This window comes from Haliaeetus albicilla, chromosome 4 (genome assembly GCF_947461875.1).
Source record: "Haliaeetus albicilla chromosome 4, bHalAlb1.1, whole genome shotgun sequence".
Taxonomy (NCBI): domain Eukaryota; kingdom Metazoa; phylum Chordata; class Aves; order Accipitriformes; family Accipitridae; genus Haliaeetus; species Haliaeetus albicilla.
The window spans coordinates 47390414-47415111 of NC_091486.1; the positions used below are offsets into that span (position 1 = coordinate 47390414).

Consider the following 24698-nt stretch of genomic DNA (forward strand, 5'->3'; position numbering starts at 1 on the left):
GCCCGTGCGCCGGTCTCGATGGTGGCGCGGTCACGTGAGGGGCGGCCGGCGGCGCAGGCGCAGTGGGCGCCCGGCGGGGATGTCCCGCAAGCAGGGGGGCAAGGCCCGGCCCGCCGCCGGAGCCAAGAAGGCACGGCGACCCCGGCAGCCCCCCGCCGGACCGGTTCCGAGCCGCGGCTCGGACGGCGGGGGCCTCGCCAGGCAGCTCCGGGCCCTCGGCCTCAAACTGCGGGAGGTGCCGGGCGATGGGTGAGCGCCGCGACGGGTCTCCCCGATATCCCTGGGGCTCCTGTCCCCGGGAGCTGAGGGCTTTCCCCTCGCGGTTGAGTGGGGCCAGTGCTCCGCAGAGATGAGGGCTTCCCCGCTGTACCCCACCAGCGTCGGGGGTTCCGCTTTGTGGTTGTGCGGGGCTGTGCCCCTGGGGCTGATGGCTCTCTTGGCCTGTCACCTGCTGGTCTGAGGGCTCTGCTAGTCCTAGGCCCGATCCCCAGGGGGGCTGAAGGTTCCAGTGGCCTGCTGGGCGGAGCATAGGAAGGTCCATAAGTATGGGGTGAAAGGGGCATTAGATGTGTCCGCTGAGAAGATGCGTAGTAGATCATTGGATTGTCCTTTGCTGCATTTGTCTTGGTGTCAGTTTAAGACAGTTTGGCCCAGCCCTTGATTTACCCTGTTGGAGTTGATGACATCTTTGCTCAAAACCTTCTGTTCTTACCAGCAATTCTTCTAATAGCAGCAGCCGTTCAAAGCACAGGGAATAGGTGCTACTTCACATTCATATCCTCGGTGAACTTCCTGGGCAGAAAGAGCACAGCTCTTTTTCTTTCCTGTTAACATAGTATTCTTTCCGCTGCTATGCCAGGGTCATTGATTTAATGGTGTATCTGTTAGGGGCCTTTCAGACACACTAACTTGCAGTTTCTCTTTCGGCAGCAATTGTTTGTTTCGGGCCCTCGGTGACCAGCTTGAGGGGCACTCGCGGAACCACCTCAGACATCGCCAGGAAACGGTGGATTACATGATAAAGCAACGGGAGGATTTTGAGCCTTTTGTGGAGGATGATGTACCCTTTGAGAAACACGGTATGGTCTCCATAGAACACTAATGGAAGAGGTTATTGTGTAATGTGATTACATCTCGTTTGAGCACCTTCTTACTAAACAGTTCCTCATCCCAGAACTATGTTAGGATTCCTCTCTAGTTTTTAGAAGCAGTGAGTTTACATTTCTCTCTGTTACGTTTCTGTAGAAAGGTGAGCTATTAAACTTGTATTACATTTGTCTTGGAAATTGTTTAAATTTAGAAGAGACTTGAAAAAAGAAAGAGAGGCAAAAAAAGGCAAGAAGTAAAAATTTGGTGTTTTCAAAAGGAACTTGCAAAAATTGTCTAGCTCTCCGTGAATACTGGTGGGTGTTGAGTGGCTTATTTCTTTGGGTTTCTTTTTCTCCTTGACACTTGATATTTCATAGTGGTAACCCAGGGGAAGATCCAAAGCAATGACGAATACAGCCTTTGTTCTAACAGCTTCAAAGATGTGCCAAGTACCATGCAGGTGACGCATGAAAGCGGTTTGGTTATTTAGTACATGGCACTCTTCCTTCTGAGCTAACACAGAGCTGATGGCCTTGCATAATCTAAGGGTGTACTGCATTTTTTAGAGGTTTCTGTGGTCGTTTAAGACACATTAACTTCTGTTGCTGCCAAATTCTTGCTGCAGCAGTCACTGTTTCACAGTTGGGATTTCCTTTCCAGAATTTCTTGGGCTTGTGTTGAAATTTTATTACTCGCTATCCCTCCAGTGCTTTTGGAAGTGTCAGAAACTAGGTTTCCAACTCTTCTGAATGTTTTTTCCTTTAGTTACCAATTTGGCAAAGCCTGGTACCTTTGCTGGCAACGATGCTATTGTGGCCTTTGCAAGGAACAATCAAATGAATGTGGTTATTCATCAGCTTAATGCTCCACTGTGGCAGGTGAGAAACAAAACTTCTATATTTTGGCCTAATTTTTAGCTGATGAATACAAATAGTGTTGAAACTTCCTGATCTAATAAAAGAGAGCAGCCGGTAGCCGTAGTTAGCTGGGCATAGCGTAAAGCTGTGCTCGCTTTTTCGGCCTTGAAGGAGAACACTCTAGATTGTGCTAGGAGGAGAGGGAATGAAAGAAAACAATGAATGCATGAAAGATAAGTATGTGGAGACAGAGCAGCATGTTTTAGTTTGGTTTTAAGCTACTAGCTTCATTGATAAGTTTCTCTCTCCTGAAGATCAGATTACATATGAGTTGACTTTTCTGAGAGGAATTTGAGCCAGCCTTAAGGAAACCTGTACGATAAGGTTCAGGCAGGAATATGGAAGTGAAGGTATAGTAGGGCAGTCCCTGCGGTGTGTTGGAATGAAGCTCCAGCAATTCTGCATGGGATTTGTGATGAGAAGGTTTCTGATAGTTGGAGAAATGAGGTTCTGGACCAGGCAGAAGAGGGAAGAAGTTTTAAAGCCTTAAGGTGGTGTTTAATCAGCTTCTGGAAAGGACTGCATGGTATGGTTTCCTCTGACAGTGGGGCACTGGAACAAGCAGTCCATCAGGTCCTTCCTACTCTCTTTTTTGTTATTCATGCTGGCAGGGGTCCACGCTCGATCTCTGCCTGTTCATTGAGCAAGTGAGAACCTCTATTCAAGTCAGGCCCCAATTTACAGACAGAACCAATGAAGTATATAGATTAAACAGGGCAATAAAGATAAAAGACCAGATGAAGGCTGTCAGTGGTGTCTTAAACACATTTGAAAAAGTGTCAGGTGGATTCCTGAACCCAAACAAGTTTAAACTCTTACTTATATGGCAGCCATGGGTGGTAAGCTAACTGAAATACTCAACTGCTTGACCTGCGAGAGTGTACAGAGGTAGTGACCCTGCAGGAGAGTTCATGGGGGTGCTGTTCATGTTTTGTTACTGTTTTGAACCAGGCACTCACCTCAGTGTACTTAACTCTTACCAACACTTTGTATATTCTCTTGAAAACCTTAAACTTTTTTTTTCCCCATTCATTGACATTTCCAGGGTTGTAAATACAGAGTTTGTGATGAGGTTCTGTGTTGCCTGAGCATAGTCTTGTTGGTAAGAGGTTGTCTTAGGCTCTTGAGAATGGCGTAAGTAGAGAGAGCTGTTAATAGTTGTAACATAAGGAGTCTCCTACCCGCACAGAGGATACATCAGGACATCAAAGTATGTAGGGCATCACAACATGGTGATAATGTTAGCAAGTTGCTAGACTTGAATAACCCAGGACACCCTTTTTTCTTAATTTTCTAAACTTCGACATACTGTCGTCCCCCCCGCCCACCTCTGCTTTGGAGCCCCAGCAAAATTTTAGAAAGTTTAGATTCCAAAGAGAGCGTTTCCAGAGAGGCAGATGAGCAAGATGCTTAAAGCAGATGGTGTGAATATCTCCTTTGGTCCCAACTCTGAAGCAGATGGTGAGTTACCCTTTAATTTTAAGAGAACCACTTGTATCCAGTACAGCTAAGCTGGAAAAATGTGAGCAGAAGTGTTCAGGACCTCCAGCTCTTTCTCAGGCTCCGGCCTAATCCAAAGCTCTTTGGAGGTGGGCATCTCTGCATGGACTTTTTAGGGCTTTAAACACCCTTTACCTTTTTTGATAGTGACTGTAAATGTAGAGCTTCAGGTTAGCTCAGATGTATAGGTTATTTTATTGGCTTTTTGGATAACTTCTTACCTTTTTTCACTGTTTTTGCCTTTTTTTATCTGCAGCTATCTTTTACTTACAGTTCCAGTGTATTGTGGAAAGAGCATGCAAAAAGAGGCTTCACTACTGAGAGCTAAATTGGCTAATTTTCAGAATAATCTTTCAAGAGATTTGGGAGTGCTTAGATACCTGTTTAGGCTCTGGCAGAGGAGAAATGTTGAAAATCAATCTTGCTGAGTTCCAACATGTTGAATAACTTAATAGGATAAAAGGCAGGAGTGAAGTATAACCAAGTGTTGAGTTGAAACTTAAAGGTGACCAAGTATAAAATAGATGAATGGAGAATATCTGTTGTGAAATCTGAAGTCCTTAGTGCAACATAAACCGCAGACGTAGCTCAAAGGTGACTTGGTGTGTATTCTGCAAGTTGGAATAAGTTGATTCAAAGACGCAAAAGGATTGGGAAATTCTGGAGCCCTAAAGCAAGCATTTCTTGTCATTTGCTTACTGACATCTTGTCCAGGAAAGCTGTCAGATCTTTGAAGTCTGGCTTGACAGGTAAGCAAAGGACATCTGCAAATGCAGTGTAATTGTCTACATTCCTTGCAAGAGTTGGAATGCTGTGTAGCTTTTAGCTATAGTTTGAGACACTGATGATTGGGGTAGCAATTACTCTTGCATCAGTACAGATAATACTCAGAGCAGGAATTTTCTATGGAAACTGCTGTACTTGGTGCTGACAAGCAAAGGAACATTCGGTTGTTAACAGTGCTCCTGAATGGAGTTAATACATTTTCATGGTTTGGCTTTATTTCTATTAGTCTTTCTTTCAAAAACAAAACATAGCCACTTCGAATGCTAACTGTTAAAACAGCATCTTGTCCCAGCTGCAGAACAAAACTTACTCTTGGGTGACTGTTTCCACTGTGGTCATAACTTGAATGGACTTTTTTCCTCACGTTTGAGGGGGAAAAAGCCATTGTACACTGAATGGGAGCTGTCACTGAAATCGGGTCTGGAAAGATGATCAGAAAACTAATAGCTCCTGTGGAAAGTTTAGAAAATAGTTGTGAGCTTTCCAGTGAAATATTTTCATACCATATTTTGTTTATTATGATGTAACTGACCCAATGTTGTGTACCTGGTTTTCAAACATTATCCTTGAGACAGAAGCTCTGTTGTTACTCTAGGCACATCTGGATTATTAGGTCAACACTTCCTGTTTAAAGATGCTTCGGTAGCTACGTACTTTGCTTCTGATCACAGTGGTTATCATTGCCTCAAAAAAATAATACTTTGAAAAATACAATGCTGAATTTGATTCCAAAATCTCATTTGCAATTTATTTGTTTCATTTAGATTCAGGGCACAGACAAAAACAATGTGAGGGAACTTCATATTGCGTATCGTTATGGAGAGCACTACGACAGCGTGAGGAGAATCAATGACGATTCTGAAGCTCCAGCGTATCTTCAGATGGAGGTTGGTTATGACAGGATGACCTGAGTCAGCTGTGGGTGATAAATAAAACAGATGAATGTTACCAGTTGATTTCCTTTCTCATTTGCATTGAGATTGAGAAAAGAGTTTGGTCCCTGTGTCATGCTGGGGATAGAAGAGCATCTAAGGTCATTGTAACTAGTGCTGCCTGCTCTCTTGAGACAGCGTTTAAATTACTGGGCTGAAAATCAATCCCAAATCTGATGCTGTGATGCAGGCTGTAGGTGCCTTGAAGCAACCCCATCTAAATTACATACTCATGCACCTTGAATGCAAAAACAAAGGGAAAGAAGGAAAGAGCTGTAAATGCAACAGCTGGATTCTGTAGTCCTCTTCATATCTCACTTTTTTGTGTTAAGGAGTAAGCTGTGCTGTCATCGAGCTTCTCTGCACATAACTGTATAACGTGTAGTATTGTAATAAAATTAATACTCCATTTAAAAAGCCAAGGATTGTTTATTGGTATGCATGATCTTGTAGTATGTGAGAACTTGCTCTCTAGTGTATGAGTCATGGGAAACAGTGTCAGTGGTGGTGGAAGTTACACAATTTCCAAGATGCTTTGACACAAGATACTTCTGAGAAAAGTGTGCCATAATAATTAAATTTATTATGATGTCAGATTGTTTTTACTGCATCTGATGAGATTGCTGCATGCTTGTGTGATCTGCTGGGCTTTGCTTTTCTTGCAGATGCTTTGCAAAAATGTTTCAAATAAGGAGGAGGAAGTGAAGCCACAGAAGGGTGACTCTGAAGATGAGATTGAAGTTGAAATGGAAGATGCTATACAAAAAGTGTGTAATGCAACTGGATGTTCAGTAAGTATTGAGTAGCCTTTTTGTGCTTAATGTCCAAACCTTCTTGATACATGAAAGTAGCTGTGAGGAAAAATGCAAAAAAACACTCATCGTGGACAATTTCAGTGTCACAGCCATAAATAAGGATGCATTTAATCCTAGACTTGTTCCTTAAATGCCCGTGAAATATGTACTCTGTGTGGACAGCTAATAATTTTGGAAGGTTTGTCTTGTGTTCTCTCAGAAAATTCACTTTGAAACAAATTCTGTAGGATTTGAAATCCTTTGAGGATGTCGGTAGTTAAACATCCCAAATGACTAGATAATCTGTGAATTTTAGCCATTGTCACTGGATAGCCTGTGTGGTTCCTGCAGATTGCTGCTTGCACTGTGCAAATGCATAGAATAGAAAGGGCCAAGAGTGAAACAGTTACGCTGAAACAACATATTCCTTTTTCCTGATATCTTCAGGATTTTAAGATTTTCTCCCTCACCTTTTTCAGAAATGGAATACAGGCTAATTGAAAGGTCATAAAAGCAGACAGCAGCCCCCTCTCAGTGGTTCAGATGGTTGTTAAATGAATGTATGTCAGTGATTTGAACTCTCTGCAGTGTTTTCTTTCTCCTCTTGTGGACAGGACATTGACTTAGTAAGCCAGATTCTTGAAGTGGAAGACTACAATGTAGAATCTGCAATATTTGCCATCTTTCAAATGAACGAAGTGGAAAGAATCAGTAAGTACACGGAGTTTGTCCCCTGGTGCTTCAGAATAACGCTGTCTGACATTGGTGTTCACTGTAAACAGTTCAACAGGGACAGTAGCAGTTGAAGCTTACTGTTGACTGTGCTGCCACCTCAGCCTTCCTGTGGTCAGGAAGGTTATTAGTGAGGGCGGGTTCAATCCAGCTTCCAAAAAAAAACAACCACTGTTCCAGAAATTCTGGAAGAAGGAATTGGCAAACAGCGAGACAGCTTCTGGGTAGAGTGTGTCTGAAAAACCTCTGTTGTTGGTAGGTACTGAGGAGCAGTGTGATCCCCAGAGCAAAGATCAGAAATCGTGTAGCAGAACTCTGCAGGAAGAAAATGGAAGTGGTTCAAGAATCTTTGAAAATCGGAACTTGCATCAAGGTGAAATAGAAAACAACAAAGGACAGGCTAGATCCGATGAAGAGAATCGAGCTATCAGAAACTCAAAGGTATGTGAAGGGTGGTTTGGCAGTGATTTGCACATCCTTTAACGATTAGGGGGATGTGTAGGATTGCTTAATCTGCAACTGTCTTCACCTTTGAATTAAAAAGAGCTTCTGCTTACTGGATTTTGTTGCTGCTATAGCTGTGACTTCCCTGATACAAACATTTAATAGCGACAGGTGGCACTCCTCCCAAAATGATACAAAATAAGGTCCTGATAAGTAGTTTGGAATAAACATTCTCTGGCAGCTGCTTTGATATCTGCTTGTCTCCTTTACAGTGTGTTATTTTTCCCCAACTAAGCAGAAAATGTGTGTTTTTAACTTTGTGTTTTCATCCTTTTCTTTCAGGTATCTAAAAAACAAAAGAAGGAACAGCAGCGGCTAGAGAAGAAGAAGCGGCAGGAAGAAAGGCACCGACAAAAGTTCTTGGCCAACAAGAGTAACTGTGTAGATAGCAGCAGGAGAGAGACAGACTCAAACAACCAGGTCACCTTGGTGAAGGCCATGGCAGCTCTAAACATATGACTGAATGTGTTCTGAGTGCGCTGGTGAGAAAAGCAAATAAACCCGATGAAGACAAAACTCCCCTTAAGCAAATCTCCAGGCACCCATTGTTACCTTCAAATCCGTTTCTGCGGAGATCTCTAAGCACACATGAATTTCCTGTTTCTTTGGCTGCAGGGCGAACAATTGTTCAGTAATTCTGCATCAGCCTGTGTGTGAGAAGAGTTGTTTGAACTTAACAAAAAGTAGAGACTTGTTTTTATAATTTTGGAGTTAGATGAAGGTGAGAACCTTTTCTTCACACAGCAGTGTCAGATTTTCTTTGACATCTCTTGATGTGCTTAGATTATTTTTTTTTATAGTGACTTTTTACTTGGTTATGCTTGGAGGAGCTTTATTTTTACCTTGCTGTCAGGGAAAGCTTAACAATTCTCAACTCAGGAACATGGTGGGTTTTTTTTTTCCTATTTAAATTTAAATAAAGTAAGGGAACAGATTCCCAGAATCCTTTCCAAAGCGAAGTGTGTCAGCCAACACTGTGTCAAACATGACATTCCTCTTTCTTTTCCCATGCAAGAATGCAGTGATCAGTTTTAATCTAACTAGAACTGCTTGTGTTGCACTAGGCTGTTTCAGAAGTGATTAATACATGAAGGGAGAATGGGATTGCTGCGTACATGCTTGTTGAGACCTGTAGAGACAAAGAAAAAGGAATACCAGTGGGCTCATGAGACAGCAGAGACGATTCATCTGATCTGGTGAAGTCTAATTGAGGTTGTAAAATGCAACACGAGCAGGTATGAGATTTCTGTTGAGTGTTGTTACTTGGACATCTGGAATCTCATCCTCTTTTGCCATACTCTGGAGCTTTTGGGCTGCTCCAGAGCTTTAGTCCAAGCCAGGAACTTGACGGTTGTTAGTCTCCAAATGAAATTAATACAGCCAAAGGATCAAGACTCCTGGGAACAAGGTTCCAAGTAGCAGTGATCACTGGGAACCCTGCCTACTTCACTCTTCATAAATCAAGCTTTTTCCAGGGTAGGATTTTTTCATCTTAAATTCCTCTTTGGTAAGGTCACCAAGTACTGTAGAAAGTACAGCTTGAATCCTGTGATGCTTTCCACTATAGGATTGTGAATTTGGACTCAAGTGTAAGGACTGTGGGACTTGGCCCTCGATTTATGGCTTGCAGTGTTTCAGCTTCACTCAGGTTTTTGGACTTGGATTAAGCACTAAGCTTGAAGAAAGCACATGTGCACTTACACGCACACTAGATAACAGGAGACACCTCATCAGCCAGGGCAGAGCTGAAATAGATTTTCTGAATGTAAGGAACGTTGCTTTTGAAAAAATTCTATGCATTCTTTGAAGTTTCCAAATCAGCATGGAAGTACAAATGCCTTTTTTGACTGAACTGCCGAGATCTGAGCTCGTACTTCTTCATATGCTCTGCAACTATTTATCAAGAGCATTTGAAGAATAAAAAGAAAGGAGTTCTACTTCTAAGTACCGGTGGTGTAGGAGATCAGGCTTTAATGCTGGTGAAGAAGTTCCTTTGGTTCCTGTAGTGAGCTTGGTGGAAATAAAAAGTAATAGAAAGCAGCTCTTGTGCTTTATGGTGGGACATAGTGTCCGGCAAGTGAAGCAGCGTATTAAGTGCTGCTCTAAGTGCCAGTGGTAGGTGTGACTAACAGCTGTAGAGGGAAGTCTGAGGAGAATTTAATAGGTAGGAAGGGCATGGATGAGCCTTGAATTCACAGGACTATTCTTAAAGTGAAAAACGACTTTGGTGAAATCCATTTTGTGTGAACCTTGGATAGCCTGTTGTTAGCACTGTTGCTTCCTGGAATTCTTTTTCTCCAAGACAGTCACTTTTACAGTAGTGGAAAGAATGGCAAATCGTAGCTTAACGGGGAGAAAGTGCAAGTCACTTCACCGGTGTAATGAGTTGAAGACAGTAGGTGTAGCAAGGTGGTTCAGGTAAATGTGTCACCTTTGCCTTGCCCAGCTGTATTTTGAATTGGAAGGCAGGTGGGTTCTGCAAGTTTGAAAAGATAATAAGAATTTGCAATTGTATGCTACAAATACAATGTTTGATCTTAAATTAATTGCTTTTTTGTCTTCCCGAGCCAGAGCTAAGAGGTTTGTTGTTGCTTTGGGCCTGGAGAGCTGTGAAGGGAGTTGTCCTGTAGCCAGCAGAGAGGAAGCTGAGCTTCTGTGGGTGTGAAGGGACCTGCAAAACCTCGCTTCGTCCATGTCCAGAATAAATGGGCAGGCTTGCAACAGCAACACGTCTTAAGTAGCAGAGAGAGGCTGACCTTCAGCTCATGGCCTCTGATACCTGTAGCCAAATATGTGGCTGAAAAAGCTTTCATTTCCACATGTAATATGATTAAAACACAAACTCTTGATGTGCTGGACTCATTAAGTCTTGTTAGGCCAGTCAAATACTCTTTATTTTTGCCAGGATAGCTTTGTACCTGCAAAAACACCTTGTATCCAAAGGTGTTAAAACTTTCATTTTTTCTGTTGTAGATTTTTACTTTAGCTGTTGACATTTCCACCTGCCCTTACAATGTGTATTTTTTTTCTAGGTAATCCTTATGCAGTGTTCCTCAGGAAACTCACTTTTATGCAGAAAATTTGCTTTGTAAACAGGTCATCGATTTTCCTTGCAGGAGGAAGGGAGGTGAGAAACAAGAGAAGAGAAACATCATGATTCACAGCTTGTGTTTGCTCTTTGGTGGAGCTAACTGTGCTTCATAATATTTGGTCATAGGACAACAAGCACTGCACGTTCCCGTGGTATTTGAGGAGGATTACTGTTTGTTAGTCACTGCTAGCTTACATTGTGGAGGGTCACCAGTGGGCAGAGGGCCAGGGGTGTGTTTGACTGCTGCTGGACCGGCAGGGTCACTGTCAGCCACTTGGACATGAGCACGCGGCAGGACAATGTAGAAAGCTGCTTTCCCTGCATCCTACCTACCACTGTCGTCTTCCCCAGACTTCTTTTTTCCAAATCCTTGCCCCTGCAGGTAAGGAGTTGAGTTGAACCGGAAGTTTTAAGCATTTAACCAGGTTCTGCGTGCTGTCCATAAGCATGTCTTGGCCTTTCAGTGTATAGGAGGGCTTTTGTGCTTGTGCTGCTCGGTTTCTGGTGTACCTCGTTCCTTCTTGGAGGGATGCCTTTCAGTTTATTTAACAGCTTCGCCTTATCTGCAGTGCCTGAACAGCAGCAGAAGTCACATCATCCGTGGTATCCACATCTGCAGTACTTTCGGATTCCTTTTCTGTTGGAGTCTGTTGAAACTACAAGATAGTTTTCTTCTCTTTTCCCCCTCGGGACTCAGCCGGGTGCCTGTTTCTGTTACCAAACCAAACCACCTCTGGTTTTTGGATGCTGAGTGCAATAAAGGTTGCAAAGACGTGCCAGCTGAACTGTGTGAGTGGAGCTGTGTGTACAGGGCGCGCTGTGGGTTAAAAGGCAAAACTTTCAGATTAATTTAACGAGTCTGCACAACCTGAACCCTTCTTGGGGATGCAATCTGGCTGCTGGGGCACACATTCACCTGCTGGCTTTCATGAGCTTCAGAAACTGCAGAAAGGGAGGGAAATTGCGCATGAAGAATGACCCGTGCTCCCGTCCCGTGTTCTCTAAAATGGAGATGGTTTATGCTCGTGTGGAGTCTGTTTGCAGGCACAAACCTTAGAGGGCAGCATCGGCTTCATCAGCTATGTCCCAGCTCTCTCCTCTCTCATCCCAAAGCCCTTGAGTGGCACCAGAAAATGAGTAAAAGGAGAAACAAGTGTTTCGAAGTTACAGAGGCACCACATTTACTGTGGGAAGTGTGAGGAAGGGGTAGGGACATTGCTTGCAATGAAATGCTTAACGGAGTCAGGCAGGAGCCCTCGATGCTGATGTGAAACTCAAAAGAAAATGCCCTTAAAGCACCTTTATTTTACGACCCCCTGCTCTGAAGGTGTGCAAAACATCTCTGGAGGTGGCATTTAAACTAGAGGTGCCTCCATCGAGGCCCAGGTGTGAGGAGCAGCTGGCCCTGGCTCGTTAAGGCTAATTGTGGATTGTGTGCAGCTGTGGTGAGGGAGGAGGTGGCTGCAGGGAGCTGCAGCCTGAGGAGACCTGTCCAGGCAGCTTCAGCCCTGTGAGGACTTGCTGCAGAGCCCAAACCCCTCAGATCACCACCACCATGCTCCCTCATGGCTTTAGTAAGTATTAATTGCTTAAATTGTCATTAGGAGCAGGTTGGGGCTGTGTTGTGGCCAAGCTCCTTGAGGGGAGCTGGGTTTGAAGCCTGGTTTGGGGTTGGGGCGCAGCAGCTCGTCACTGTTTCTGTTCATTTTTATTTTTCTTCTTTGAAGCTCTCAAGATTTACAGGTCAGCTGCTAAAATGTCATTTCTGGTAAATGTTTTTTAAGAAAAAGATACAAAACTGTGTGCATGTATAAATATTTACTTCAGAAAATCAGCTGTGAAGCTCCATGCTGTTTCCTACCCCTTCCACCATCAGTTCCTGAAACACGAATGTAACACTGGATGCGCTTTACAAATTGCATTTGAAAATTTATTTTTATCTGCAGGGATTTCCTTGTTTTTATGATTTATTTAATCGCAAGCAGTGGGTTTTCCCTGTGTGCCAGCACTGGGGAAAGGCACCGGATGCCTTTTCAGTGCTACGGGGCTGGGCTAGTCCCTGCCTGGCTGCAGGGAAGGCAAAACCCCCACAATTTAGATGGTTTCTGTCAGGTTTTAACCTGAGCCTGGCATGTCTAGCAGGAGGGAGTTGGGGTAATTCTTTTAAGAGTTGCGGTAGGTCCTGGCTGTCCTTTGGAAGCACTCTGCCCGCCCGTCTGTTGCAGTCGCAGCTCCATCTTTTGCACCGGGTTGTGGATTCTGGAAGAAAATTTGGGGAGATGGAGTCAGGCGAAGGGTGTGAGAGTCGGAGGATGTCTTTTGGGCTGTCCCTGCGACGTACGCAGTCCCCTGTGTTGAGTTTGGGATGTCTTGGGCAGTCCACCTCTTACCTCTGGTGCATGGAGCTACCTGGCTACAAACCACGCGTGGCCCTGGAGGGACCATTTAATTTACTTTATCTACCTGCGTACGTATAGATATTTGCTTTGATCATGGGGAAGTGCTTTTTTTTGATCTGCTTGCCATGAAACAACAGTGTTTGCTCTGGGGAAGTCGGGGTGGCAGTGCCAGGTCAAGATGGAAGGGTCACCTCAAACCCTCAGTATTTGGCCTCTACGGAAGGGCAAGCCCCCTCCTTCGGGAGGTCTCCAAGCTCTAAACTTCATTATAGTCCTAGCAAATAAATATTTGCCCTATTCCTGGCACTTTTCCCTCATTTCCACCCCCTTCCTAGCAAGTGGTTTCCAAGCCAGGATGGTCTAAAGGACAACTCAGAAGAGAGGTTCCCCGAGCGCGTGGATGGTTGTGCCTTCCTGCCCGGGGCTCCTGCGCTGTCTCTTACTGCATTATCTGGCTTCCCCAGATGGAGTATTTGTACGTGACCAGTTTGGAACTGGTCAGTGAGAGGAAGACAGCTTCTTGTAGCAGCAGTCGTGGGCATGGCAGCACCTGGGAGCACAAGAATTGCAGTCAGGGCAGGATGGGGAACGGTGGGGACGATATCACGGTAGTGAACATCTGGTGGCACACAGCCCCTGTGAGAAATGTCTTGCATTTGTGCCCCTGGTGGTGCAGCAGCCTTGTTCTCCTCGGCATTGCCCATGCTGTAGGGACAAGGGAGGGGGAGTCACACCTTTCTGGCCTCGTCAGCACAGCTCTCTAATTGCTTTCCCGTTGCTCTGCTGCAGCAACATTGCATGGTTGCTTTCAATTAGCCCAGGTGGTAGTTGGATCCTGACACATTTCTGCCTAATGCTACAAAGGCAGAAGAAACACCGATGCGTGCCGTTCCCATCAGCTACTGCTGCTAAGCAACTTTTAAAGAGGTGTTAAGGATGAGCAACGATTTTTGCATTGCTATCTCAGCTCCCAGGGGCAGGGGCAAGCATTCCCTCGCTGTACCCAGGGAGAGGGAGGTGAGGAGGTCTGGGGGCACCCGCTCTGCCTTCACCAGGTCCCGACTTACCAGTCGGTCGCATCCAGTGGCTGTTTGGATCCCCCCAAGCTACAGTAGCAGCCGTAAGCATTGTAGGACAGTGGTGATTTCCCTGTTTTGTGCTTAATCCTTGAACCGAACTGAATCACACTGCAGCCAGCGGGGGCCAGCCCTACGACTGGAGATGCGGGGTTAGGAGCACCGGGAAAAGTAACCTCCCGTCCCGCCCTTCCGTAGCAAAAATGAGCATTTTCACCCTCCCCGACTTAATTGTTTATGGATAGAAATTGCAAGCACCAGGCTTTCCCCACCGCCTCGTCTGGCGGGGTGAGAGCTGGTGCGGGGGGTACTCACAGCAGAGGAGCAGCAAGAAGAGCTTCATGTCTGGCGGTGGCAGCTCCTGTGTTTGGGCGAGCCCGAGGTGCCACCAGTCACGCTTTTTATGACCACCGTGTACCCACTCGGCAGGGCCTCTCCTTTGGAGAACCCAAAGTGGGCAAACATTGACAATCCTCACCAGATTGGTCCCGCTATGTGTGCGAGATTCTCTCGGTGCTGCTGGAGGCCCCAGCTGCGGGACGCCCTATGCTGGGAGAGCCCTTTGCAAGGGAGGTTTCAGTGGACTGGGGTGAGTGGGGCAGACTGGTGTCAAGTCCGTGCACAGCTCTGGGTATCTCAGCATCCCAGTGCCTCCCTGAGCAAAATGGGAGAACTCGAGGGAGAATGGGAACCACTTTGTTCCTGGATGACTATTAGTTTTTTGATGTCTTGATTAGAAAACGCCATTCCATATCTTGCTGTTTCCATCATGACTTACGTGGGCAGGGAGAAAATGCAGCCAGCGCAAAGCATCCTCTGCTTCTGACTTACCGAAGTGGGTAAGACACAGTGCCATGAGCAGAGGAAGGTCCAGTGGTCCTCCAGAACAGTCTGCGGCCAAAGATAGGGCTGAGCAAGGGCCCTGTACGCTGGTTTTCTTGTTAGCAGGAGCTTGTCAGTGCCTAGATGCTCCTTGTATATGGGGGTGCTCCATCGCTTTCTCCATGTGCACTGGGCACTGCGCATAGTCTTGCTCTCAAAACATCAGGCAATGCTTGCAGACCATTGCATGAGGTGTCTGGTTCGCCTTTATGTAGAAGCAAAATAAGGCAAGCAGCAGAGTAAGGAAAAAAAAATGCAAGTGGTGTATAATGGAAGGGTAAAAAAAGAGGATGGGTGTGTTGCTTGCTTGGAGAGAATCTCTAATTAAATAGGTGATGCCGAACTATCATTTTAGCACTTTTCTTCTGGCAGGCATTGCAGGTGCCTAGGGCTCTGCGCAGTTTTGTGGGGAACCCCGGCAAGGGCAAGCACCGAGCCAGGGGGAGGAAATCCCCCCCAGTCGCTGACAGGGAAACCGAGGCAGGGAACAAGGATGTGACTGGTGTGGAAATCGGAGAAAGGGTGAGAAAAGGGAACTTGGGTCAGGGCCTCAGCAAAATCTCTTCCCCTCTCTGGCATATGCCATTTGCCTTGTCAGCTCTCTGGGCCAATTTAAGTAGACCCCTGGGACAGCGGCGAGTTAATTAGCTGAACCAGAGCTTGCCATAATTCAAGATTTTCTGAGTCCGCAGCCAGTTTTTATCACTAGGGAATAAAGTATATTTTTGTGCATCAAACTGGCTGAGCTTCCAGGTGAAAGACTCTCTGCCCCAGCTCCTCTATGTATAGCAGGTTTGCAGTAACCCTTCTCCAAATGTGAAACAAGACCCCCTTGGAATGCCTCCTGGGAGGACGTGGAGTTTGTTTCTCTTTTGTAGTATGCAAAACATAACTTTTGCAGCCCCATTTATTGCAATGTTCTGAGGGGGTGCAGTATCTGAGCCAACACATCAGACTTGGAGCTCTGTATGAACGGATTTGTACAGCCAAGATGTCTGAGCTGAAAAATACATAGATAGTTAAAATTCACTCAGAATTTAAACAGGGAGAGTGTGTTACCAGCTCATCCTGGCCTGCAAGCTGTCTGTGTGATGGCCCCTCTCCCATCTCAGCAAGGATTTGATCCTTGATTTATGCCTTGCAAATAGCAGCTGTCGGGCGAAGGGCTGCCCGCTCCTTCCTCGTCTCCCCCAGGACTAAACGCTGCGGGACGAGGAGGGTGGTAGAGCTCAATGCCTGGGTTATAGCTGGCGGGAAGCATTTCTGGGATATTTCCTGGTGCTGTTGACTTCAGCTTTGGGGCAAGCCAGGGTGGGAATTTCAGCTGCCGATGCCCAGGGCATCAGCCCCTGGGGAAATAGCGTTTTGTTGCTGTTTCTGTGGCGGCATTTCATTGCTGAGCCCTCCCAAGGGGGTCAACCCTGCTGAACTGGGCAGAAAACCTGCACCGCGGGGATGCTACGGTGGTTAGGGGGGAAGCAGCCACTGCCTGAACCGCCTTTTCCTAGGGGACGCGCCCGGGGTTGTTGCAGAATTGGGCCAAAACATTCTTTTCTGGTGAGAAATATGTTTTGCTCCGCACTAGGCATGAGGCAAGCTCCGGGCCACCCCGTCGCAACAAAGGTTGCCAGCGCCCCGGCCTCCCACAGCATTGCGCCTGCCTGCAGCCCTTTGCACCAGCTTTGATGTCTCTGTCTCGGAGCAATGGCAAATTTTCAGAGCTTGAAGGCTCAGGGCTAAGTGGGGGGGAAATTCAGGGGGTGCAGATGCATGTCAGCGGGAGATGCATCACTTCTCAGGTGTCATTTTTTTTCTGGGTAATGGGAAACCTAGCTAAGAGGCTAGCTTCCCTCTGCTGCCTGCAAGGGGTGGTCGCTGAGCTCAGCTGAGTCACATCACACTGAGGACCGATGTTTTGTGCTCTCTGGTTTTATTTTGGAGCAACGGAAGAGAATCTGCGGTGAAGCAAAAAGCAGAGGGAGCTGACAGGCTGCACGGGGAGCTCGAGCCAAGGGGAAATGAGTGTCAGCACAGAGGCTCGCGCTGGTTTCCATCTCGCCCTTCGCAGCGACGAAGCGCAGGTGTCCACCCCTCCCTTGTTTTTCTGTGCTGAAACATTGCATCTGCGCTGCTCTCCCTCCTCGGATCCAGTGTATAATGACGCAACTTCACTAGAGCGTTGTTGTCCTCGTGTCAAAGCCAAAAAGCCCCGAGGAGGAGACCCGCCAGGGTTGGGAAAACGCTCCCGGCGCTGCACCGTCCCTTTACTTATCAGCCTGGAGGTGGTTTTGCAAAGAAGCTTTTTGCTTCAACACCGCCCGCCTCGTCCCCGGCACTTGCCGCGACGCCGGAGCAACCCCCGGCCACGCATTTGGCAGAGCCAGGCTGCCTGCTCGCATCTGCAGGCACCTCTCTGGCACCAAGTCCCGGAGCCTGCAGGGACCGGAGAGAAAGCATGTCTGAGACCTTCTTTTCGGGAAGATCCCCGGGGTGCTGCCCCAAAAAAGGGCACCACAAAGGAGGGAGATGGTCTGGAAAGAAGCATCCCGAACCGTGACTGTAGGGACTTACGGCAGGTGGGGGGGATTCTTGTCCGGGGCACCATGAGGGGCTGGATGGGTCCCACGCGGCACCGCCGTGCAGCCAGCTTGGCATAGCAGCAGGCACGGAGCAAGCAGCACCTGCAGGGAGAAGGAAGGAGAGCCCAGCCTCATCCAAAACGCAGTGATAGCTGCTTCTAACCTAGCTGAAACAGGCTCTGCAAGCTGGGTGGGAAGAGATACCAGCGTTTGCATCCTCCTGCTCTAAATCATCCAGGAGCTGCTCCTTCCACCTCGTTCCCACGCCAAGCCTCTTCTCCGCTTCCCTGTGCCAACCCATGCCCAGGTCCCAGAGCCCTTGTGCATCCCAGCTTTGGGACTGTCCCTCTCCCCTGGTGCCATCCCGTTGACTTCAGGCAGTTGTCGCTGGCACGACCCTACTGACTACGGGACTGGAATTAGGGGTGAACGCCGCCTTGCTTTCCCCCCTTCCCTAAAACTTGTTCCCCTCCTGCTGCTGCCCATTGCCTGGTCTGCATTTTGCAAAGCTTCACAGGGTGCTGCTGGGGTTGCTCACAAGCCTTGGGGTTACCCCGGGGCCAGCATTAGCCATCCTGGGGCCAGCGTTAGCCTTCCTGGGAAGCATTGCCTGTACCGGTCCACTGAAGCCCTCGATGTGCCGCTGCTGCCCCATCCCGAGTAACAGCCGTAGGCGGTCAGATTTCCTACGGTGCTTCCTTCAAGTCCTGGTGTGAACATGCGTGGGAGCTTCCCGTGAGCCGTGAACACACCTAGAGTAACCGGAAAATGGGATTTTTGCAAGTTATATGCAGAAATAAGGCCCGGGGAACCAGGGGAGAGAGGAGGGCTTTGCTGGGAGTCTCCCCGTGGAGTGCACAGGGGTTTGGGGATGCTCCCTGCATCAGCGCGGGGCTGCAGCCTGGCTCCCATCCGCGGATCGGGGAACGGCTGCACTTACTGCAGGCAAACAGCACCGCCAGCGTCAGCAGGACCTTCATCTTCCTCTCACTCAGGCCTGGGAGGAGAAAGGGGACAGAATTAGCCAGGCAGCGTGACCAGTTGACAGGCGCTGCTGTGCAAGCCTTGTCCCTCTGAAATCAGGCCAAACTACCCTGAAATTTGGAGGGAGGAAGGCAGCCGTGCCCCCTTGCATCTGTGTTGCTGCCTCTTGGGCGAAAGCAAACACTTTCTGAAGCTGTCCCACCACCCCAGCATCTCCCACCTCCCGTCCCACCACTTCTGGCACCCAGGGCATCACTTTGCAACCCCTGGGGCTGCAAATTCCCAGCTGAGTTTTTATCTGAAAGCAATGACACTTTATCTACAGGCATGGAAAACAGCAGAAGGCAGCGTGTCTGCTGCCTCCTCCCAACATCCCTCCCCTATTTTTGTTTCCGCAGCAGCAATCCACCCCATCGCAGCAGTGGGGCGAGGTTGGGAGTTGCTCACCGGGGGATTGCTCCGGCTCCGCTTCCTCGCTGCCAGCCCGTCTGCCCGGGGAGAGGCTGCCCTCCGTGTCCGGCCCGTGGGCTCTGAACTGGAAGTGCTGAAATGACTCGTCTGTCCCAAAAACGCTTTATGCTACGCCCCTTCCCTTGCTGGCCAACCCCCCCCCTCCCCGTGGGCTGCAGCCTGGAATGACGCAGGGGCCAAGACCGAGTTTTTGCAAAGTTTGGGGAGGATGATGTCGAGTATTTACAGGGATTTCTCTCTTTGCCCAGCAGCAGCTCATGGAGGTTTAAGCACATTGTTTATTTTCACATTGATTAAATTTACAGCAGCAATTACGTGGTCCGTGCAGGCAGGGACGTAGGGCAATCCAGATGCAGAACTCACACGCGTGCTCCGGCCCTGCATCCCGGCTCCCATCACTAGCACCGGCGCTTCCAGTAGAAGCGGTAGCGTGTGCTGTAGCTCCCGAGGCTTTGCTTCAGGCAGAGGACCAGGCTGCGGTCGCACTCGCAGGAGAGCTGGGCGCACCAGGAGCCCTGTCCTGCGGGCAGAGGGAAGCCCAGGGTCAGCCCCGGCTTGCGGGGTGGGGGGGGGGATGTGGGGACACCCACTTTTCCAGGGTCCTACTTACTGCAGAAGGGGCTGCCAGTGTGCCAGTCATAGCGGTAGCCTTGCATCTTGGCATTGCAGTGGTAGCTCAGGAGGTTGTTGTAGCAGGTATCATGCAGCTGGCAGCATCTGCATGGGAGCTTGAGGCTTTGGGCGTTGGGGTTTTTTTCCCAAATTTTCCCCCCTACCCCCCAAATTTGAAACTGTGTAAGGATGTGTTCGGGCATGGAGATTTTTAAGCGGGTGCTTACCTGTCTGTGGCATCCTTGGGCTGCCCTTTGCCCCCGAAGCCGCAGTAGCAACCGTAGGAGGAGTAATACAGCAAGGCGTTTTTCCCCGTCGCCTTTGTAATCATCTTCTGCAGCTCCCAGAGGCTCCCGTGAGCTGGGGACAAGCCTGGGGAGGAAAACCAGTGGGGCTCATGCTGACTCCAAACTCCCCAGCAGCATCCCCATCCCTCTGGCCCCCAAACTGGTACCAGACTGGTGATGTCTTAAAAACAAGTAGATGCAACGGAGAGGAAACTTATTCCCAGCTCAGTGCAGGAGAGTTGTTGCGTGTTTGGGAGAGGTGGTGATGGGGAAATGTTAAGAAATCACCAGCCTGGTCCCAATTTCCATGGATATAACTGGACAGGGAGCCGTGGGACCGGTGCGAGCGAGGACACTTACCCCAAGCAAACAGCACAGCAAAGGCGAGGAGAGAGTTCATCTTTTCAACAGCCCTGGGAGAGGAAACCAAACCATTTCCCCATTATATCAACCACTTTCTTTTATACTTCTCCCCTTGTCTGGGGGCAGAGATGCCCCCCACCTCCGGGGATTAGGGGAGACGAGGGGGGCAAGAATGGACCCGTCGCCATTGCTTCGGCACAAAGTGTTGCTGCGTCGGGGATGGGAAGCGATGGGAATCAGATGGCGGAGGGGTGAGAAAAAGCAAAATGAAGGGAAAGGAAGAAAAGTTGGAGGAACAATCAGCCCTCGAGGGCTGCACCCCACTGCTCTGCCTTCTGGGCTGGCACCTCAGGTAGCCTCTCCTTTGCTCCTGCTCTCCTTTGTTCCTGCTCTCCCGGCATGGACCTCACTCCCCACTTTCACCGTGGCTTTTGCTTAAAGTAGGAAAGGGAGGAAAAGCGTTCCTCTATCCTCACTTACCTTGGGAAAGCCACCGCTTGCTTGTAGGGCCCCGCAGCCCGCAGCGCTTTCTTTATACAGGGTTTGTTCCCCACTGTCGGATGCTCGTTTTGCCCAAATCTTGCTGACAGGACTTTTCTGCCAAGGACAAGGTGCCGTCCTTCCCATTCACAGGCAGGCAAGAAATCCCCCCCAATGCCCCAGCTCCGTACGCCATGCACAGGGCTGGGTGGGATGGGCTGCCAAAGCAGCATCATTTCCAGCCCAAGGAGGAAGCCAACACTCTGTCCCCCCGTGGGAGATGCCTGTGGGCCTTTTTCTCTGCCCTCCCCAGCACCACGGTGTTCTATCAGGGGGAAACAATAGCCCTGATTCAGCTTTTGCATCCCGGCAGCTGTGAACGAAGCGGGTTTGGGGTTTTTGAGGGGTTGTGTGGTTTGGGAACTGTCCCTCTGCCATGCTGCAAAGGTGATTCAGGGTGAGTTATCAGTTCTTTGGGAGAAGTATATGGGCAACAATAAAAGCATCTTTAAATGCGCAGTTCCCAGAAACAAGGCGTTACGCAGATACCGGATGATTAAACGCTCACCCACCATGAGAGGAGAATGAAGCAAAATGGATGTTTTGGGATGAGTGAATGCAACTTCCCTTTATCTCTCTCTGTATGGTTTTTCCACCTCCTCTTTGCAACCCCTATGCAGAACTCATCCCTTATGGAGAAACCATTTAGTCACCAACTTAACTGCCCTCCTAAATTAGCATCCACCTTAGGATGGGTGAGGCTTTGAAATTTTCCCTCCTCTGCAGATAACTATTCTTTAGCCTTAATTTTGGCCACCATTTTTAGTTAAGTGTCACAGGAAGGTCTAAATCATCTCCCACATTTTCCCACTTTCATTATTCCTGTAAAAACATCTTCTGGCCATATCTCACCTGCCCCTTAATGCACCATTTTGTTTTAGCTCCGCGAGTGAGTTCAGCTGGCAGGAAGGGGTGTTCAGAGAAACCAAAAAAAACCCAACTGCCATCAGGGCTCGCTGCTGGAGAATTATTTTGTTAACAAACCCCATGGAGTTTTACTTGGTGGCATTTACTTGTCCCCGTTTCTCACTGCAAAGTGCTCCTCTGTAGCTGGGGATCTGGCAGCAGCAATATTGCTCCGCAGTGGGATAGACCTGGTGCTAGACCTGCAAATTACAGCCGCTGTTGGACCTTTGGCTTTTTTCAGGCTGCTGTCAGGACCATGGAAATATTGGGGTGTCAGGCAGATGGTGTGCCTAAGGTGTGAGATGCAAAAATGCTCCCCAAACTCGGCAGCCCAGATGCCACTGTTGCAGTGCGTCAATTTCAGTGGCTCTTACAGAAAAACACCACGGAAAATCATTTTGAATACCTTTTATTTAATTATCTTTGCTGGGAAATGAAATTAAGAGAGAAAAGAGAGGAGGAAGGGACAAAAAATGGAAGCTGACATGATTTTCTGGGACTGGGGGATCTCCATCCGTAACGTGCGTGTGCCCTTCCTCACCCTGAGCATCACATTGTGGATGCTGGCTCTGGCTCCATTCAGCCCCCACATCAGGCTTTTCTTGCCATAGCTATGGGGAAACCCAGTCAAAATCTGCAACCTTACGTGCAGATTTCCCCTCCTCAGCACTGGAGCTTACTTCCTCGGCATTTCAGCCTGAAATAGAAGTGGTAGGATTTATTGTAGGAATGCAAAGCGCTTGAGAAGCACGAAGCCACCGCTTTGTCACAAAGGCAGGTCTCTCTCTTGCACCAGCTCTGCTCGTTACCTGCGGGGAGAAAACACCGTGCTCTGCAGTGGCTTTTCTGGCTGGCATCAGTAATGGGGTCCCCTCGGGGCACCCCCAATGCCTGGAGCTGCCCGGGGGAAGTGCATGAAGAAGCATGCCCTGCTGCTTGCCCTCTCCAACCTGCCCGCATCCCTCGCAATGCCCATTTATTTATCGTAAGCTGTGTCCTCCCGTACGCACCCGACTGGGCATCAGGCTGGTTTCATCCCTGGGGGGGATGCCCTCCTGTGTACCCTGCTCCGGGGCTGGGGTGTCGCAGGGAGCCATGCTGGTTCCCCACCTCCGTGGGACCCCTCCCCCCCATCTTGGCAGTACTCACTGCAGACGATGTCTCCATCGGCAACGTCGAAGTGGTACGGGGTTATCAGGGGTCTGCACTTGCCCTCTCTCAGCTTCCTGTAGCAGCAGTCATGGGCATGGCAGCACCTGTGGGGGACACCATGCCAAACCACTGCCCCTGAACCCTCCCTCACCACGCTTGGAAGGTAAAGGAAGCTCCAGCCTCAAATTTAAGGTGACTGGGAGGAGAGGATGACAAGGCAGCAGCAAGACGTGGCTGGGGAACGGCACAAAAACCCCTCTCAGAGCACACCGGCACCGGCAGGCTGCCAGCGAGGAGTTTTTTAGGGACCCCCAGCACACTTTTCCAGCCAGGGCAGCGAGGGGCGATTCTTTTCCAGGTACTCACTGGTCAGTGGAGTCCACCGGGGTCCCTCTGCCCCCGATTCCGCAGAAACACCCGTACCAGCTGTAGGAAAGCAGGGCGCTTTTCCCTGTGGCTGACCTGATCATCTGCTCCAGCTCCAAAACGCTGCCACGAGCCGGCAGCAGCCCTGTGGAAGGGCAGAGGGACAGGCTCACACCAGTGCAGGGTGAGGAGGCAGGTGGGATTCCCCACGGCTCGCACTGGGCAGAGGAATTAAATAGGTCTGGCGTTGCTGGAAGTACAGGCTTTCAGGCATGTGAGACATGAGAAGCCCCAAAAAAACCCTCAGGATTATGTCTGGTTTCTGCAGCTACCTGATTCCAGTCTGGCAGAAGATATTATTGCTCTCTGTACAGGCTGTGCCACGCTTGCATCCTGCAACTAGCAATGCCACGTTGCCAGGATCAGCCCTGGGCTTGGCACAGGCAGGAAAGCAGTTGACAACAGGCTCCAAGGCCTCTTAAAATAAATATGGATCTGAGCATCCCAAAGCCTCACCGTTATGAAGACCTCCAGGATTACAGCAGTGCTACATGAAGCATTAGAGAGAAACTGCAAAATTTAAACTAAAACCTGAATCGTGCACAAAGACTCTGGATTTGTACATCTTTTTTGCCAGGCAGATGAGATCCCAGCCTGGCCCGGTGAAACCGAGGCACTTACCGCAAGCCAAGAGCATGGCAAAGAGGAGATTCTTCATCCTCAGGCTGGCCCTGAAGGAGGAAACAGCAACGGCTGGCAATGAGCAGCACCCTGGGGGCAGGACAGATGCTGCCCCCGTCCCCGCACCAAGGGCACAGAGCTGATCGGGTGCACCCCGGCAGCACCGCACGGTGACATTAGTGTCACCGTGGATATACAGCATTGTGAAGATATCACCGTGCTCGAGTGCATGCAGCTGACTCCCAGTGGGGACTTTTGAGTCTGGTTTTGGGATGCAGCGCTTGGCAGGGATGTGTACAGGGACACACTGGTTGTCCTGCCTAGGGCTGATGGAGAAGCTCACCATCTGCAGCCTCCCTCCGCCACTCCCCAAAGCTGTCTGATGAAATAACGTGGCAATAAATCCCCCCTCTCCTTACCCCGCCTGGACCTCGCAGCTCCAAGACTGCTGGCTTAGTGGGTTTGCTTTATATAGATGGCGAGGTCCACCCCTTCCTCTATCTGCGCTGACAGTGCTATTCATCACAGAGCAGGTCTCGCCGAGTGGCCCCTCGGTAAAGGAGAAGGTTCCCATCCGTCCCCTTTACAAGAAACATGAGTTTCCCCGCAGCGGTGTGCCACCAGCATGGCCAGTGGCAATGCTCCCTCCGTCATCTCGCTCCTGCTTGTTGGCTGGGCACGAAGCTGTCTCCATCTTGGGCCGACGCAGCTTCTGGATGAGGCCAGTCAAGGTCTTGGCCATGGTTTTAAAAGCTGCAGGATTCGGTGGCTGGAGAGACAGGACAAAAGCGATTTATGCCCAGGAGGTGCAGAGCTGGCACTGCAGAATTCACTGCATCCTTGTTCCAGCTGCAGAGGTGGCACTTTGGCCTCGGTGTCATCTCAAGTGGCTGCTTGGTTTTGCCAACTCATGCCCTGCAACCTCGGAGACGGTTCCTCTTGGCTCTTTCCCTTGCAATTGCCTCCCCGCCCCCCAAATCCAAGTCTGCATCCAAATGCCACCACGCCAAATCACAAGGGGAGCCAAAGGGAGGACAGCGAAAGGTGCGGTCTCA

The 24698-nt window shown here is 49.1% G+C and overlaps 4 protein-coding genes across 5 annotated transcripts; 1 reads left to right on the plus strand and 3 right to left on the minus strand.

Annotated features, from left to right (window-relative positions):
• The first annotated feature begins 45 nt into the window (after positions 1–45).
• Positions 46–11130, plus strand: OTUD3 (OTU deubiquitinase 3). Of its 2 annotated transcripts, XR_011324468.1 has the most exons (9): positions 46–249; positions 931–1079; positions 1855–1967; positions 5057–5179; positions 5890–6015; positions 6633–6729; positions 7010–7191; positions 7537–8730; positions 10371–11130. XR_011324468.1 is itself a non-coding variant. In XM_069782397.1 (8 exons), the coding sequence occupies exons 1-8, from the start codon at positions 80–82 to the stop codon at positions 7711–7713; spliced, it is 1137 nt and encodes a 378-aa protein (XP_069638498.1). In that variant the 5' UTR covers positions 46–79; the 3' UTR covers positions 7714–11130. The 2 variants fall into 2 exon arrangements, 1 of the variants encoding a protein (XP_069638498.1); XM_069782397.1 differs by having other exon boundaries at positions 7537–11130.
• A 5485-nt stretch (positions 11131–16615) lies between these two features.
• LOC104321688 (basic phospholipase A2 A-like) lies at positions 16616–18841 on the minus strand. Its single transcript, XM_069780525.1, has 5 exons — positions 18713–18841; positions 18222–18278; positions 17898–18033; positions 17274–17383; positions 16616–17135 (listed from the first exon to the last, which is right to left on the minus strand). Exons 2-5 carry the CDS (start codon positions 18259–18261, stop codon positions 17011–17013), a joined length of 411 nt encoding a protein of 136 aa, XP_069636626.1. The 5' UTR covers positions 18262–18278; positions 18713–18841; the 3' UTR covers positions 16616–17010.
• A 293-nt stretch (positions 18842–19134) lies between these two features.
• Positions 19135–20035, minus strand: LOC104318193 (basic phospholipase A2 daboxin P). Its single transcript, XM_069780526.1, has 4 exons — positions 19996–20035; positions 19576–19720; positions 19347–19453; positions 19135–19256 (listed from the first exon to the last, which is right to left on the minus strand). Exons 1-4 carry the CDS (start codon positions 20033–20035, stop codon positions 19135–19137), a joined length of 414 nt encoding a protein of 137 aa, XP_069636627.1.
• Positions 20036–21765: 1730 nt separating this feature from the next.
• On the minus strand, positions 21766–23695 carry LOC104318192 (phospholipase A2, membrane associated). Its single transcript, XM_009919339.2, has 4 exons — positions 23644–23695; positions 22963–23107; positions 22594–22700; positions 21766–22253 (listed from the first exon to the last, which is right to left on the minus strand). The coding sequence occupies exons 1-4, from the start codon at positions 23678–23680 to the stop codon at positions 22108–22110; spliced, it is 435 nt and encodes a 144-aa protein (XP_009917641.2). The 5' UTR covers positions 23681–23695; the 3' UTR covers positions 21766–22107.
• Between the last annotated feature and the right edge of the window lie 1003 nt (positions 23696–24698).